General features: G+C 41.4%; 1 protein-coding gene across 3 annotated transcripts in view; it reads left to right on the top strand.

Annotated features, from left to right (window-relative positions):
* The first annotated feature begins 4,437 nt into the window (after positions 1 to 4,437).
* The window catches only part of pcdh17 (protocadherin 17), a 68,543-nt gene continuing 54,965 nt past the window's right edge, over positions 4,438 to 18,015 (top strand). For 2 of the 3 annotated variants that reach the window (XM_044030090.1, XM_044030089.1), the window contains exons 1-2: positions 4,438 to 5,196; positions 5,852 to 8,660. In XM_044030090.1, the coding sequence (XP_043886025.1) occupies positions 6,165 to 8,660 (2,496 nt within the window). In that variant the 5' untranslated portion in view covers positions 4,438 to 5,196; positions 5,852 to 6,164. The remainder of the gene's footprint in view (positions 5,197 to 5,851; positions 8,661 to 18,015) is intronic. The other variant, XM_044030091.1, reaches the window with a different exon arrangement.

Here is an 18,015-nt window from a genome sequence, read left to right as displayed (position 1 = left end):
CACATTTGGAAAATCAAAAATCAAAAACAGATCTGGTTTATTGGTACTCAGCAATGTGTCTTGTAATTCTGGAAATACCCACATAAAATAAGCACATTTAAACACACAGTGTTGCACCGCTATCCTTTTAACGTCCCTGTAAAGCATTTAAAAATGTATCATCTGATTTACTCACCCCATAGAAAAATGTGTTACTAACCAGCAAACAAATAAGACCAAATAAGAATGATCAAAAAAAGTCACCAAGTGTTTCCAAATGTGGTTCAAATCAAGTAAAATTCAGCAAAATGCTCTCATGTTGAGGAGATACTATGACTTCATGGAAAAAGACGTCACTGACACCAAATGGAGTAGAGACTAGTCGAGTTTTGCTCAAACTTTCTAATGGAAAAGTGCCAATATACTGGTCTACAAGCTTTAGTTTTCACAATTTTGTTTGAAGTTTTACAATTTCCTCATCTTTATGAATTTTAACTTAAGTGGCAGAGACTTTCTGTATGTTTTAGGAGCGTTAGGAGCAGGTGCAGTTACTCACAAGTGAATGGGTAAACCGCTGACAAAGCGCACTGAGGGTTGAACTATGGTTCCAGTGTCACCTGGGTGAACTCTGCCAAGTCTGCCAGCGATTTGAGTTTGCTCTGCAAAAACGTCCGTCCAGGAAGTCTTTTTGGTCAATTTCCTAAAAAAAAAGGCAACCAAACACAAACCCCTTTAATGGACTAGAGGTGGGCTTACAGCAATGACAGCAGAGAAGCGACTTGGACCGGCTTTTGTATACATCCAACATGGAGGCAACCGAGGAGTCTTTCGATTTGACCTTTTATTTCAGAAAAGGTCCCATAGAGGTAACAAATACAAGAACACACACACACACACACACAGTATGCAGATGCACACAGGGATGTGACATTTACCTTCATCAGTTATCAGCATCTTGATATTAGTACATCAAACCTGCCGTTTAATAATGAGCCTCAGTCGCCACCTGACTAACGCGGGATTCTGACACTCTTGTCATTCCCTCTTGTCAGAGAAAGGTCAGTGTCAAAGTCAAACAGGTTGAGGCCAATGTTTATACATGGATGGACTACAAGATTAAACTGAACAGAGCTGACACATTGAAAAAGCAATACCAAATGAAGGGCAAACACGCTGACAAAACTGCCGCTCCATTCAGTCGGTTTCCATTAGAATGTATCACAAAATATAAACTGAAAAAGAAAAAGGAAACCTGTGCTTATTTGTGTGTTTCTGTCTACTGCTGTTCAGTGATTCAGTTCAGTGGGTTAGTTATTAGGGGGTGCAAAAATTCAGAAGGAGGATAAGAAGGTATAACTTGATGATGTCACTGTCACAATGGACATCATGTTTAGTGGCTGCATCCTATTTATTAGTGTAGGAATATTTGCTTCTTCAAGTCCCTGTTTCTTTGTTCAAGGAGTCGATCAATTAGGCTACAAATACTAAGAATGAACACATAATGGTGTACATTATGTGTACATTATGTACATTAATGTACACATAATGTGTAGTGTGGATTACATTATGTAACACTACACCGCTCCTCCGCTCCCCACACTACACCGCTCCTCCGCTCCCTTCACTGGCTTCCTGTAGCTGCTCGCATCCGCTTCAAGACTCTAGTGCTTGCGTTCCATGCTACAAACGGATCCGGTCCAGCCTACATCCAGGACATGATCAAAACCTACACCCCAGCCCGCCCACTCCGCTCTGCATCGACAAACCGGCTTGCTGCTCCCTCACTGAGAGGATCACAGAGGCACTCGCAGAACTCGAGACTGTTCACTGTCCTCGCTCCCAAATGGTGGAACGATCTCCCCATCGACATCCGGACAGCTGAAAGCCTCCACATCTTCCGACGCCGACTAAAAACACATTTCTTCCGACTCTACCTCGACTAAGACGACAAAAAAAAAAAAATTGTATTGCACTTATGACTAGCACTTCATAGTTTGTTCTACTTGAAGCTCTTACTTACTTCTAGCTCTTATTTGTACCCAAATGTTTAAATGCACTTTTGTAAGTCGCTTTGGATAAAAGCGTCTGCTAAATGACATGTAATGTAATGTAATGTAATGTAATGTACATGTCTCACCAGTAAGAGCATTCACATTTCTCTGGAAAAAGACAAAAACAGAGTACATGTGAATCCGCTAAAGCTTTTTGACCTTATCGGATTTTCATCCACACTGAACTGGGGTTTTGGGAGCACTGAAATGCAATTTTGAAAACGGATCCCAGAGTGGAAAATTCTCAAAATGCCACCCAGCAATATAGTACTATGGGAAAACAATGATGTTATAGTCCCACCTCTTCTCTTGCACTTACATTCACTGTCATTTATCTTCATGGTCTTCTTCTTCTTGTGGTTGGAGAATGTTTGGTCAGTTTGTTTCTGTGATTGTATGATAATGTATGATTATGCGAATAAAGCATTATTTTATTGATGCTTGGCATAATATTTCTGCAACAGCACTGCATCACCATGGCCAACACACAGACAAAAAACTATTCACTCTCACATTCACACATGTGGTCAGTTTAGTGCAGCAGACATTTTTATTTTTGAATTTATTTATATGTGACAGCTAGAGAGACACCGTCCAATGAACCTCTGCATGGTTTTGAACTGTGGGAGAACCTGGAAATTTGATTTATGTTGATTTTGGGTTTGTGTTCAGCCACAGTTTGGCTAAAAATGCATATGATGAATGTATGTACAAAGTGGACACAAACATTTTTTCAATTAATGTGGACTTTGACCAAGTCAAGTAATGTTTGTTCATCAGTCCTCATTCTCTCGGTGCAGCAAATTGCAGAAGCTGACTTTCCAATGCACGTGATTTCTAAACGCAATTCTTTATTTGCTGAATCTACATATACCTTTTATCAATTTGCCAACTTTTCCACCTTCCTCCATCATGCAAACTTTTTGGGATTGTTTTATGCCCAAACTGAATATGTGATGGAAACTCACTTAATGACAAAGTAAAAAGATTCATGAAGTGTGTGTGTTTTTATATAGCTATGGAATAAGTCATATCATAGTGATAAAAGCTATATAATAAAAAAAAAAATGTGCATAAGAATGATTTCTTTGCCTTCTTGTTTAAAATAAAAAGAACATAGAAAGTACTATGGTATTTTATATTTTCAATCACATAAGACAAAACAGATCCTTTCCTCAAAGTTCACACAGCACTATTTGTTCTTTTTTTTGTCATTTAAATCACTTCAATACATATCTTTTTTTGTAAATAGATCGATAGGTTTTCAGTCATCTATGGTGTACTTTGTGAAATAATCCTGTCCAGTACTGTGTGCTGAAGCTGTGCTTCTAGTTCCTTCATCTTACCCCCTTCCAGACATTATTTTGCCATTATTTATATATTGTTATTTTTGCTTTCTATGCATTTCATTTTGTTAATTGTATCATGTTTATCATGTAAATAAGCAAGACTAATTATGAATCAAGATTAAAGCTAAATACTGTTGTCATTGTTATTATCATTGTATCATTACTGAGAGGACAGCCCGTGGACGAGTGTAAAGAAACTGGGCTTATAATCAGAGGGTTGCGCTGGTCCAAGTCCTCGCAAGTGTCTTGTGTTTGTTTCTAGTGTCTATATATATATATATATATATATATATATATATATATATATATATATATATATATATACACACACCTTATATGGATAAGGGGAGTCAATTATTTTTTTTCTTGTGTTGTATACGCTTCTCATATAAAATTGTACAAACCCCATTCAAAAAAGAAAAAAAAATACACCTATTTACATAAACTATAGCAATACAAATAATGTGATAAAAAAAACAAAAACATGTGAGACCCATCAAAACCCTTCCTCAACCTCCGCCCATATTAAAGACACACATTTATAACATATATATCTATATGTGTATATATCAAATATATATCTATCCATATATATATATATATATATATATATATATATATATATATATATATATATATATATATATATATATATATACATATACATATACATATATATAATTCGTTTGTCTGGCCTTTGATAAATGACCTAACCGATTTTTTTTTGAACCCTTCCTGAACCCTGCGCATCTTGTGCCCACATTCAACGCTCGTTTTCCGTTTTTTTGGAGGTAAACAACCATGGAGTGTGATATTTGAAAAAAAGCACCCATGCTCCAGCGGTTGGTGGTGAGGTGTGTGTGTGTGTGTGTGTGTGTGTGGGGGGTTATTCGAACTGCGCACGAGCCACCAATCATCTCCAAGCCTGCGTCCGGAGAGCGGCTTTTGAATCCCCTCCTTCTCTCCCCGCCTCTTCAAATTGATTGGCTGCCAGAGGAGCAGCGACTATGTTTAATGCACCATGCGGTGTCCGGAGTTCAGTCAGTGAGAGGAAGCGCTCAATGAGCTCGGGGCGCGCGCGGTGTGAGACGTGCGGTAAATACTGAGGAGCAACTGACAGTGCGTGATCAACAAATATTTTCTATTTTTCTGAATGTATTTACATCTGACAGCTACAGAGACACTTGTGCCAGAATGCAACGTTGTTGTTGCTGAGCATTGTGTCTGTGTGTGTGTGTAAATGTGTGTATGTGGACTTTGACGGGGACAGCGGACAAGGACATTCTACTGGAAACAGTCACTCAGCGATGTTTGGCACTGATTGGCATGTTTTTTTCCTAAAGACACACAGTCTGGATTAACCGTTGTTCACATGTATGGATTTTTTCCCTTTATTTTCATTCTTTTGATTTTCTCCCTCTTTATATAGTGTTTTTTTTTTTTTTTGCTCCTACAGTTTTTCCTCGCTGAAGAACGGTGAGTCACTGCAGGCAGGCAGGCTGAAGGCGAGCCGCTGCATCCTAATCACACAGCGGAGAGCTCTGACTCCAGCTCATTGACATTACAGTCATACTTTTCTCGAACACTTTTTTTTCAATTTTGACTGCGCTGCACTGTAGCCTGTGTGTGCATCAAGCAAGCGAAAGCCTGTGGATTTTTCCTGCTCCTGCGCGCAGAGTGGAAGGAGGATACGGGTGGAACCTGTATAGGGAATGAAACTCTCCTTGAACCCTGCTGGAACTGACTGTTTTCTCTTCTTTTTTTTTTATTCATCACTGCTTTATTTAATTCTTGGACTATTGCAACAGTTTATCCGGGTAAGTTTATGTGATTTCTGTTTTTCTGTATTTTCACAATCCATCACCTGTTAATTCGAGTGCAACAGCTTCTTCCAGAAATGTTGCAGGGAGACGGCTGTGCCGAGATGTTGGCAGCTCATGTCTCTAGTTTATTTTTGTTATTTCAATATCCAGATTATGCTAAAACTAATTTTATTCACACTTATTCAAATAGTCATCGCAATATAGCCATCGGTTAAACGCCCTCCTATGATGTTGCCATACTATTAAAGTTGCTTTACACTTCACAGTCAGCATTCTCATAATGTGTGTGAAAGGGAGCCATTATCAGGTCAGGGCCGGCTCGTGAATTGCACATTAGAGATAGATGAAAAAAATGCATGTTTGTGTCTGTAATAATACACGTAGTAAATAAGCTACAAGGGCAGTCATTATTTCCCCATGTACTGCACCAGGGCTGCATCCAGTGTCTTCCCAAGGTTAACTAATTGACAAGCTTCCCCCATAATTGTGGAGATGAATTACACATGAGCCCAGTTTCTTTTTTGGCTCAGCGGTGGATCTGATTTCTCCCCAGCAGACTCACCAATGTGGCTCAGTTTTTATTCATGTGACCAGGTGACAGGCGGATATATAACAAATATATCTATTCTTTTTCTGTTTCCTTTCTTAGGTGGTATGAGCGAATGCTTACAATGACTATTCTGTTTGGAGACTGGATCGCGATTACTGCTCAGATGAGTCTGGGCACTCCGCTGAATATAAATTAGGGTCCTCAGCACCACAGATTGCTCGAGCAGGCAGAGGAAGAGCGACACACAGCAAAGACAATCTTCAAAGACAAATGCCAAGGTCTCTCATGATGAACAGAACTCTTTTTTTGGTCCTGACTAATAGAAATACCAAATTTGAACATCATATCAACAGGTCAAAGGAAGCATAAACGCAACGCAATCTTAGCCCACAGCAGTTTTTACAGAGTAGGGATGTATCTTTCTATTTTCTTTTTCCTCCTTTTATGGGCTCAAGCCCTGACGTTGAAAAACTTGAATTACTCTGTCCCAGAAGAACAGGGTCCGGGGACAGTGATTGGAAACATTGCCAAAGATGCCAGACTTGGACTTGAACAGACTGGGCAGGGAGGACAGGGTAAGAAAGCCAACTTCAGGGTGCTGGAGAACTCAGCCCCACATCTCATTGACGTGGATCCCCAAAGTGGACTGCTGTACACAAAGCAGCGCATTGACAGGGAAACATTGTGTAAGAGAAACCCCAAGTGCCAGCTCTCCATGGAGGTGTTCGCCAATGACAAAGAGATCTGCATGATCAAAATAGATATTCAGGACATTAATGACAACTCGCCCATTTTCCCCTCTGATCAGATTGATATTGACATTTCAGAAAATGCTGTGCCAGGGACACGCTTTCCCTTGACCAGTGCACATGACCCAGATGTAGGAGAAAATAGCCTGAAAACCTATCAAATAACCCGTGATGACTACAACCTCTTTTCCTTGGAGGTAAAGTCCCGTGGGGATGGGACAAAATTCCCTGAATTAGTTATTCAACGACCATTGGACAGAGAAGAGCGAAGCCATCACACTTTAATTTTGTCAGCCACTGATGGAGGGGAATATCCTCGATCAGGTACCATGCAGATAAATGTTAAAGTTATTGATTCCAATGATAACAGCCCTGTGTTTGATCAGCCCTCATATGTTGTGGAAATACCTGAAAATTCGCCACCTGGGAAAGTCCTTATCGATTTAAATGCTACAGATCCTGATGAGGGAAACAATGGACAAGTAGTCTATTCTTTTAGTGGCTATGCCCCAGAGAGAATCCGTGAGCTCTTCTCCATAGATTCGAGAACAGGGGTCATAAAGATTCAGGGTGAAATTGACTACGAAGAGAGCCCAGTTATTGAGATTGACGTGCAGGCAAAGGATCTAGGTCCCAATCCAATCCCGGGCCATTGTAAAGTCACAGTTAAAGTGCTTGACAGGAATGATAACTGGCCATCTATAGGCTTTGTGTCTGTGAGACAGGGAGCCATCAGTGAGGCAGCACCTCCAGGCACTGTCATTGCTCTGGTGCGTGTCACAGACAAGGACTCAGGCAGGAATGGGCAGCTTCAATGCAGAGTGCTGGGTAATGTTCCCTTTAAACTTGAGGAGAACTATGATAACTTCTATACAGTGGTGACGGACAGGCCCTTGGATAGAGAGGTTCAGGATGAGTACAATGTCACAATTGTGGCCAAGGATAATGGCATTCCTCCTCTAAACTCTACCAAATCCTTTACTGTAAAAATTCTAGATGAGAATGATAATGTTCCTCACTTCACAAAGGCAGTTTATCTTCTTCAGATACCTGAAAATAACATACCCGGCGAGTACCTTGGTTCAGTTCTGGCACACGACCCAGATCTTGGCCAGAATGGGACGGTGTACTACAGCATAGTGAACTCCAATGTGAGTGGAGGAGACGTCAACACCTATGTTAATGTGAATGCGGCTAATGGAGCCATCTATGCCGTGAGATCTTTTAACTATGAACAAATCAAGTATTTCGACTTTAAGGTTCTTGCAAAAGATGCGGGATCTCCACACCTGGAGAGCAACGCGACAGTGCGCATCAGCGTTCTGGACGTCAATGACAACATCCCTGTTATAGTTCTGCCCTTACTCCTAAATGACACTGCTGAAATCCATGTGCCGCGTAATGTCGGTGTTGGCTACATTGTCACCACAGTGAGGGCTGTGGATAATGACTACGGTGAGAGTGGGAGGCTCACTTATGAGATCTCAGATGGCAATGAGGACCACCTCTTTGAGATCGATCCAGTGACTGGGGAGGTGCGAACAGCACACCCGTTTTGGGATGATGTGAACCCCATGGTGGAGCTGATCATCCGTGTATCAGACCACGGCAAGCCAACTCTCACCGCCGCCGCCAGACTCATTGTCAAGGCTTCCAATGGACGTCCACCTGATGGACTGCCTCACACAAAGGACAATCAGAACTGGGACATGTCCCTGCCTCTTATTGTTACTCTAAGCATCATATCCATCATGCTTCTGGCTGCCATGGTGACCATAGCGATCAAGTGCAAGCGGGAAAACAAGGAGATCCGAACCTATAACTGTCGCATTGCAGAGTACTCGCACCCTCAGCTGGGAAAAGGCAAGAAGAAGAAGATTAACAAGAACGACATCATGCTGGTGCAGAGCGAGGTGGAGGAGCGGGATGCCATGAATGTGATGAATGTGGTAAGCAGCCCTTCCTTGGCCACCTCTCCCATGTACTTTGACTACCAGACACGCCTGCCACTCAGCTCACCACGGTCAGAGGTCATGTACCTCAAGCCCACTGCCAATAACCTCAGCGTGCCCCAAGGCCACGTGGGATGCCACACCAGCTTCACAGGCCCAGTCACCAGCACTACAGACACACCTACTAACCGCATGTCCATCATACAGGTAAGAGAACTTGCTGTCCTCACCTTCACCGTTTTCACGTCACTATCTTCAGATAACTCCCATTCCCTATATCGACATCTGCCCCGTTCATTCAAAAATGAAAGACAAAAAGAAGACAAGGACAGGCAGAGACAGAGAGGCCCAGGAGCACACAGAGAAAAGAAGAAAGGGAGGGGGTGAGCATTAGAAGGATTAAACAGTCATTTTGGTGTTCTCATTGAACACTGCCAGTGACACAAATCATTGATGTTTGAAATATGTCACGACAAGCTTTTGAAATCACTTTCCCTGTAGAAGGTTTTTCATAAATCACTCAATCAATGTCGTTTAATTGCTGTGGAAGAATTATTTTAGCCTGTGGCTGGATTTTAGGCAGCTCCTTTTTAAAACGATCCAATTATCTCACAGACATCTGCAGAATGTAATTCTAACTAGATTATCTAGGCAGATATACAACAGATACCTGATTTATATATTAATGTACCTGTACATAGTAGCAAATATAATAACAGTAAAATTACTCCAATGACCGGAGCTTTTTTGCCTGTTAGAAGCCACGGTTATTAATATCACAGTGGTCATCCTAATCTGTAGCACTTTGTGGTTAATTCTATGGATTCTAATACCTAGAGATAAGCAGACTCAACTTATTTTGTGTCTACTTAATATGGAGTACTTGAGTATATAAGCTTCTAACATGATAACTTCTCTGTGTATTTGGCCTTAAAAGTCTGTCGTGTCAGATGAAGATTAAGACCTGCTTAAGATAGTGGTATAGTAGTCCCCGGGATAATGGGTAGTTGAAGCAACGTAGTAGCAACAACTGAACCAAATCTATTGTTAACAAACTGTTTTGCATTCCTTCCGTGGTTTTGTAGAAACAATAGAGCCCTTGATAAGATTCATTATTATTACTTTTTGCAAATGGCCTAATACTGTTTGGTACAATTGCAGGATCTTGTCATTTGCATGTGGTTGGAGCATAACTATTAGGCTCCCTGCTTTCTTTCCTATCCTACTATTTGCACTGGCTGTGGATGTGACAATGACTGTGATCAGAAGTGATGTGTTCCCACCAGGAAAGGAAGGCCACTGCCTGTTGTTCCCACCCTCGGTCTCTGCCCCATTTCTATTATGAGCCAGCTGCATAGGGCAAGGGTCAGCACAAAGACCGTTAAGGCTTCCTAATCAGAGGGATGGAATAATTGCAGATCCATTATGCAGACTGTTTCTCTGCTAATGTAGAGATGATGAATTAGACTCTGTGAGGTTGTTGCACATCTGTCCTGTGCTCCTCTCTCTCGCACTTCCGACAGTCAAAAGGAAAACAAGCAGCAACAGCATTCCTTAGTGTCTTGTTTACAGAAGGGTCCCCTCGACGCATCAGGCGTGCAGGGTGCTCTATTGTATTATTCAACAGAAACCTGTGTAGGGGGAGATGGCCTGAGGCATTAAGTTTCTTCAGAAGCTGTACAGAAGCATATCAGTTTCCTCCCTCATCTCTGCCTCCCCTCTCTGCACTCGTGTGGACAGTAAGTAATCTGAGTCAGAGGAGAGTGGCTATGGGAAAAATGTCAGGAAACAAAGACAGAATTCCCCCTCCATCGATCCCAAGGCCTGTGAGCCCATCTGTCACTACTGTTCCCACTGGGAGAGACAGGTTGAATGGGAAAAATAAGTAAAGCAATGGATAAAGTAGGGGAAGCATGGTTCTTGCTCATTTACTTTCAGAAGGGGGAACCTCTGTGCTGCTGTCTTCATCTGCACAGAGTGGCGCTACTGTTGCTGCCTGCAACTCCCAGTCTTTTTCCACACTGCTACTGGCTTCTAATGATGTTTTATAGTGGTGCACCGGCAGACAGACTGGGCTTGGTCTGTTGCTGGTATAGGGGAGAATAATACAAGCATATCAGTCGTGCTCTGCTGGCCTTATCATTGTCACCACCTTGCAAGCATACAGCCCAGTGGAGAGTTTCATTTCATTTGTAAAGAGAATTCCCGGGATAAAGAGATGGATGAAACGTAATGATGCCTAATTCCGCTTAAGGCGTTGAAGGGAATTACTTAGTGTGGAATCAAGGTTAAAACCAATCTGCTGCACAATTCCTCAATGCCCAGGAAGAAGGGATTTCAGTAATTCGCTCAAAAGATTGAGCCTGCGCCCACTCTGCCTTGAATACATTCTAGGATTTTGTCCCACATTATGTTTGGATTCAGCAGCTGTGGTGCTGTACAAAACAACCTACGCGGTAGTGCATACGTTCTCTGCTGCTTTTTTTTTCTACCTGTTTGAGTCAACATTGTTACTTAACACTGAAAGACTCCAGTATCATTACTTTTAAAAGGCCAGCAGTGCATCATATTGCTTTGTTTTGATGTGTTTTTTGTGTGTTTTAATTTGAATCGCTGTTAAAACCCCAATTAAAATAAACCCTGTCTCCGTGAGACATCATCCATGTTAATAAGGTGCAGGTGGTACAGAGGGGAATCTGAAAGGCTATTAAGGCTGCCTTTAGGTGGCAGCATTCTGCCTTTTCTAGTGTGGCACTGAGATGATGGTGTCAAGGAGAAAAGGGACACGGTGGTCTGTCTCTGCTGATTTCACATAGTCGCTTGTCACTTGAATTATACTGTTTTAATATGTAAGTGTTGGACATTAACACCCAACCAGTGAAATATGGAATATTTTTCTGTGAGTGCCTGCCTGACAACATCCCACCACTGTTGTTTTGAATAACAATAAGTGAACTGACCAAGGAAGCACTAAATCCATGGTATTTAAAATTTGCCCTTGGTGGATTTCCTAAGGTGTTTGAATGGTTTATCAAATGTATTGAAATGCTGCGAGAGGGGGGAAAAAAAAGCAGTTAAGAGATGTGACTGTGATATTTACAACACAGAAGATTTTTTTTAGGTTGAGCATATATGCATGCGAACAATGTAGCTGAAGCAGATGTTGTAAGTGGATGCTTCCAGGAATGGTCTTACGCTGCATAATTTAAGGAGATTGTATGTATCTGTGTGTGCGTGCGTGTGGGTGTAGCGTCATTGAGTATTCTAGGCATGTGATTTAAGCCTTTAGCTGGCAGGCTCTGTGACAGAGCCCCTGTTTTTTATGAGCGTGACAATCTTGCATTTGTCCGAACCTTGAAACACCCTTCCTCCAATGAACAGACGGGTGCTCTCGTGCACACAAACCCATAGATGCATATGTAGCTGTGCTGGGGCTGCTTTTAAGGCTCCTACTCCACAAAATGAGTCTTATCAAAGTCGTATCAAATCTGTGCTGTTATATTGTATTGAAATTGCTCCCACACTTCACTGGTCACTGAGGCAATGAATAGAAAAGCACTCTTTATTTCATTTCTCTCCCTTCATCTTTAGATAACTTTCCTCTGGAGCTTTCTGTGAAATGAGTTTGGTAAACCTGCATGCATTGAAGCCCGCTCACAGATGGGATTGAGCAGCTCAGTGGCTAAAACGGTGCACAAACAGTTGTTTATATGAGACACAGTTCAAGAAGCCATGTGTAATATATGTACTTTTGTCCCTCGGTTGAGTTCTTATGGTCCACTAGACCAGATTTGTTTTATTTGAGCTTGCCAGTACATAAAAAACAACAGTCAGCTTGCCTTAGGGTGCATCTTCATATTTCCTCAAATAAACCTGCTGCTACTGTACATAATATTACACACCGAAATTCTGAATTATTAATAGGCAGTTTTATTTTTCCTTCTTCTCCCCAAAGCTCATATGATAGAACGGAGAGGAGGTGAAGTCAGACCATGGAAAGTTGCTCAAGGGAGCGACTGTAATTTATTTGAACACTTTATAATGAAAAACATAGCAGTTTTGTCATTAAATGTTTCTTTTATTAGCTGCTATTACTAATATCGCTGTGGTTGTGTTTCGGGGGGCTGGGGCGTTGTTTCAAAATCTGATGTGTTGGTCTGTTTCGAGGCTGTTGCACTGCACCAAATGGCAGTGATATTTGCATCTTCCTCCATTAATAAATCATAACATTTAACAAATCAGTGGAAAACGGAGTATGTCACAATCAGAGGTTTGTGAACACGAGAAGGCAGGTGGGGAAGTGGGAAACAGGAATTGCTTGTTTTCTGAAAATAAGCTAATTAACACTAAATTTGTGATCATGTCGGGGAAAAAGTAGTGTAGTGTCTCATAAAGTCTATTTTTCTCAACAGCCAACACTGTTTGAGACGTGTTAGAGAGAAAGACAGTGAGTCAACTATACTCCACATACTTCCAATATCCTTATAGAATTGTCCTTGACATTCAGTACATGTGCTGAAAATTGGATTAGAATAGATACAACTGTGAAAGTACATGATTTATTTATTGTCCATTCTGAAAAAAATCTAAATAATTGAATATGACAAGGCTCAGACAATTCCCCGCTCTAATTTATAACTGCAACATATTGCCCAATTGTAAACGTAAGTAGATGGATGGATAGAAGACTAAAGTCAGTACTGTTCTTGTGTTAGCCACTCGAAATCCTTTCAGCCAGCTGCTGTGCATGCGTACGAACACAGGCTGTAACTGTGGCATGGCAACAAAGGAATTTGTGTTTTGTGAGTGTGGAGAAAGAGACAGGATATGAGAACACAAGTTAACCTCAGTGATGGCCAGATAAGCCGGACACATTAAACCAATTTGCTCTGTTCAATAGGAAGCAGACTATTAGAGATGACAGGGATGTGATAATAAGACTGTGGACATCCACTCTTGTCTCATTGTGTGATAGTGAATGTATAAGAGCGAGAGAGTAAGACAGAGACAGACTTGGGTCATTCTTTTCACATTTGGAGAGTTGCTTCAAATTTCCATACATTTACATGTGGCTGCAGTTCCATTCCTTCTAAAACAAGGGTTTGGATCAGTTTAATGTTCTAACCATGCAAAGTCATGCACATGTTTGGGTTTCAACCAGCGATTAATCAATTACTGAATTAATTGTCAACTATTTTGTTATCGATTAATCGGTTTGAGTGTTTCATCTTCATCAATGTGCATATTCTTTGGTTTTCTTTGCGCCATTTAACAAATAAATCAATTAAAACTGAAGAAATGGGTGTGAAAGTTACGTCACATGGATGTCTGTGGCCACATGGACGCAGTAAATATGATCTTGGCCACAAGCGAAAAGTGGACTTTAACATCTCCTCTGCCTAATTTTCTGACACTAGAGCTTTAGAATATTGTATTTTCCCATCTTTTTTGTCATTGTGATTGTTTTACCTTTCAAAGACAGACTTGCATTTTCAGGGGTTTCAGATCCATTCCTGTCAGACTTCAAAATTTAGCATGAGGCACCCACAGTATGAATGCTATTGCTTTTTGTTTGTTTGTTTATAGCGGCGGCTTTCTTGTGTGACAGCATGTCTTGTTTTTCTGACCTTGTTGATGCTGTGGGTTGCACGTATTTCTGTCACATTGCAAGCACACAAATGAATGCCAATGTGTTCTTCCTGACAATATAATTTATCTTCCCTTTTTTAATATCAGCTACGTCAGTGCACGCTCTTTCATAAAGGAAAAGATATATTGTGGCAAAACAAACAAACCAAAATCTGTGCATGCTCTCAGTAGATTCTGATATTATATTCACTTCTGTGAGCTGCTGACATTGCGCTCAAACAACTCACGCACATGGGGCCAATGTAGAATCAACAGAGGTCACAAAAACAAGAGAACAAAACATAGCCTTCTCAGTGGAGGAATCTATGATTCAGCCACTGTGCCTGTGTGTGTACATGCACGGGCACGCATGCACCTGGGCTACCACCCAGCTGTGCTCTGAAGCGCCGGTCTTGCTGGTTCCCTTAGATTGAATTGGGCTTCCCTGAGGGGGCTGCTCGCCCCTTGAGTATCCTCAGATCCCTCCTGGGGTCTTTAGACTTAACATTTAGATCAGCGGGGGGCTCGAGCTGCAGCAATAGATAGATACAGATAAGAGTGACCTCACAGTAATGCACACTGAGCTGCACACCAACAGTAGGCTGCATATATAAGGCCCGTAGACAGCCTCACTGATGCATTCTTTCAGCTGGCAGCAGCTGGGTCTCTTCGCTGTAAATCAAACACTTTCAAAGTCAAACAAAGTGGAACTCACTCTGTTGTGTTTTGGCACCGACCCAACCTAAAGAGCTTTTATTTCCCGCCACATCTTCCTCCACTGCCCCCAGACATGTGCTGTAGTACCAACAGTGAGTTATGTGAATCTGCTCTCACCTTCTATCTCATTAGTATAAGAGGAGTGATTTATCCCCTGCTCCCTGAATATCTCTCTCTCTCTTTCTCTCCCCTCGTCCTTGCCTGCCACAGTTCAGCACCTCTTCAGCTTCATCAGTAATGCGATTAATTGATCGGAGGTACATACCACCTGAATGCCATGGCATTTTCTCTAATTTCACCCAACTACATGTCAAATCAAGCTGCTGCAAAATGGTTGTCTTCACACGTATTCTTCAACCACAGTTGTTGTTCCGTAGTTGGATCTTTGCTTTGCAATTTTGATTTTGGTTACATATCTTATTTACTTTTGTTGGAAATCTGTGAGGGTCTCTGTAGTATATGTACAGATGTGACAGCAGATACACTTTGGGAATGATGTAGGACTTATTGGTTCTTATCTGCTGCAACTTACCGATCGGCGGTTAACAAAAAGCTCCTTTTAAACATTTACTTTCAGATTCAGTTTGACGTTGTTCGTCTAAAAAAAAAATCCTATATTATGAAATGAAAAAAGTAGTTGTGTGGATGAAGCCCGAGAAGGTCCAGGTCTCTGCCAGCAGACATCCCACTGCCTCCTCTGCTCTCACTTCCACTGTATTTGAAGTCCGACACCCTCATCTAAAGCCCTGTGTGTGTCTGAAGGGAATCGACATCCACCGTGTTTTTGCCTTGGCCGTTGTATGTTTGTGGCAACAGAGGAGAAATGAGTCGGCACTCTGGGACGTTATTGCCTAAACAAAAGGCCCACTAAATGGCGGGCACACAAGATTTGTCGTCAAACGTTTTTCACCGTGTCTGCTCTTCAGGGTAGCTGGAGCAACGCTGTGTACTAATGGCATATTGAAAATGGTGTATTTGGCCAGTCTCATCTTTTTCCTTTTTTTTTTTCCTACAGATGTACTCAATTGGACCCTCACTGGGTTTCTGTCTTAGAGTGAAATAATTCTGGGCCCCTGTAACATTCAGATCAATTGCTGGTTTGCTTCGTATCTTATTGATTTATGCGGTGTTTGGTGCTGAAGCACTGTATTTTGTTATGTATCACTCCCTGAGCGTTGTCTAGTGTTACTTCTCTCTTTCCTTCTCTCTTTTGCCACACTTCCCCAATTCTTGCTCTGACTGTCTTCCCCTTTTCAGATTCCCTGTCTTTCTCGCCGCTCTTGTCATCTCAGATAAGCATTGCAATTGCTCATGTTACTGACGACCCAAGCCAAATTCATAATGATGAGATTATCTTTTCAACAGTACCGAGTGTATATGTCTGCTGTATTGATCTGTGCACAGTCTTAATAAATGAAGCGCCGCGATGGAAGCGCTGGCTCAATGATAACTCGGAGCCGATCTCGCTATTTATACACTCTCAACGCTGCTGAGATGATGAATAGAACGTGTGTATTCTGCCCTCCTCTCTTCTCCGTTTTCCTCTCCTCTCTTCTCACCGTTATTTCCAGATTGGAACACACACACACACACTGTCTGAAATGTGTCCTCTTTGAGGTCATGTTGACATGCTGTCGTTGTAGTCCCAGGTGTTGAGGGACATGGGTGTTGCTGTGGGAGGGACTGCTGAGATATACTACAGTGGGGGGTGGGGTCAGCTAAATTATAATTACCTGATCCAGGCACTTGCGTGTGTGTGTGTGTGTCTGTGTCTTTAACCGACTGAGGTTTATCTCTGCATTTGAAGAGAAGAAGGTCAGCAGGGTTTGGAGCGCGAGATTATGTGCGATTGTTTCATCCGCGGGCCAGCTGATTCATGCTAAAGCTGCTCTGACAGATTCTTAATGCACCAAAGATGCACTTAAAAGAGACTGTGAAGAACTGGCCTCCAACACTTTGACAACAGAGCATTAGCCTAAAGCCTTTTCTCAATGGACGGTATCCTCCCTGTCTTCCATTCCTCCTTTTCCCCAGCCCCTCCTTCATGCATTTACCTCATCACCACCACTGACCTGATACATATACCGTGGATAGGTCACCTTGGAGTGAAACTATACATAGTCCATCTGCTGTGTGTGTGGAGCTGTAGAGAGGCAGAACCCCATATGTGCATTGTATGCATGTATTGGTATCAGATGTGTGTATGTCTGTGTCTGTTGGCTTTTGCTCTGAGCTTCTGGAGAAGTATTTAAAATCCTCTCATCTGCACATCAGCTCGTCCTTCATTAACTGAAATGGAATCATTCTGTCCTGGCATTTTATCCACAAGCTCTTGGAGTCTGTTTTTTTTAAAAAAAAAACATTTTGTGGTTTCTTTGTTTCAGCAAGTATTCACTTAAATCCCAGTTTCCTTAGTCAAATCCGATTCTTGTACTAGATGAGAGGGTTTAATAATATCATTTAAACCACAGTAAACATTTGTGCTTTTAGCTGCCTGGAAACTAATTGCCTGCATTTCATTTGTATCATTGAATGCTTCAAGCACCTAAGTGAAATGCTGGCTCGGTAAATGATGAGCATACTTATTTAGATACGACTCCACACTCTGAAGGATACAGACTTTGGCTCTGCTTATTTTATGAATGCATTTTTGTATTGCAGTTTATTTGATTGTTTTTGTTCCATCCTGAGGTAATTGTTTTTTTTTCGTAAATCCCTTCGATTCATAAAGACATTGTAGCTCAAACAGAGGGAAATGTTTATTTATGAAACTTGACATGGAAATTACCCCTATTTGCTTTCTTGATTGATGCCTCTCTCCACTAATCTGAACAGTTTTTTTCATAGCTTAGCTTTAAATAACAACCGGGAACAGTTGCTTTTGTCTAAATGTAACAAAATCCACCCATCAGCATTTCAAAATCTTCATTATTAGTGCCGTACCTGTTCTATATGTGCCTGTTTAGTTGCTAAATGATTAATTTGCTATTGAACCAAATATTTCTGGTATTTCTTATCAAAAACAAATGTCAAAAAACTGCACACACTGGTGCCCTGAGGAAGTCTCAGATACTCTATTATACATTATTCCATTGCTATTACCAATCTGTTACTTGATCATAGAGACTGTATTTCCTCTGCGTCGCATAATCATCACCACATATTATTGTTGTAATGTCATGTAAAGTCCTTCCCACATTTTTAATATACAGTAAAA

This window comes from Solea senegalensis, linkage group LG7, assembly GCF_019176455.1.
Source record: "Solea senegalensis isolate Sse05_10M linkage group LG7, IFAPA_SoseM_1, whole genome shotgun sequence".
Classification (NCBI taxonomy): domain Eukaryota; kingdom Metazoa; phylum Chordata; class Actinopteri; order Pleuronectiformes; family Soleidae; genus Solea; species Solea senegalensis.
The sequence above is the reverse complement of the archived record's forward strand: the minus strand, read 5'-3'. Positions and strand labels throughout refer to the sequence as shown.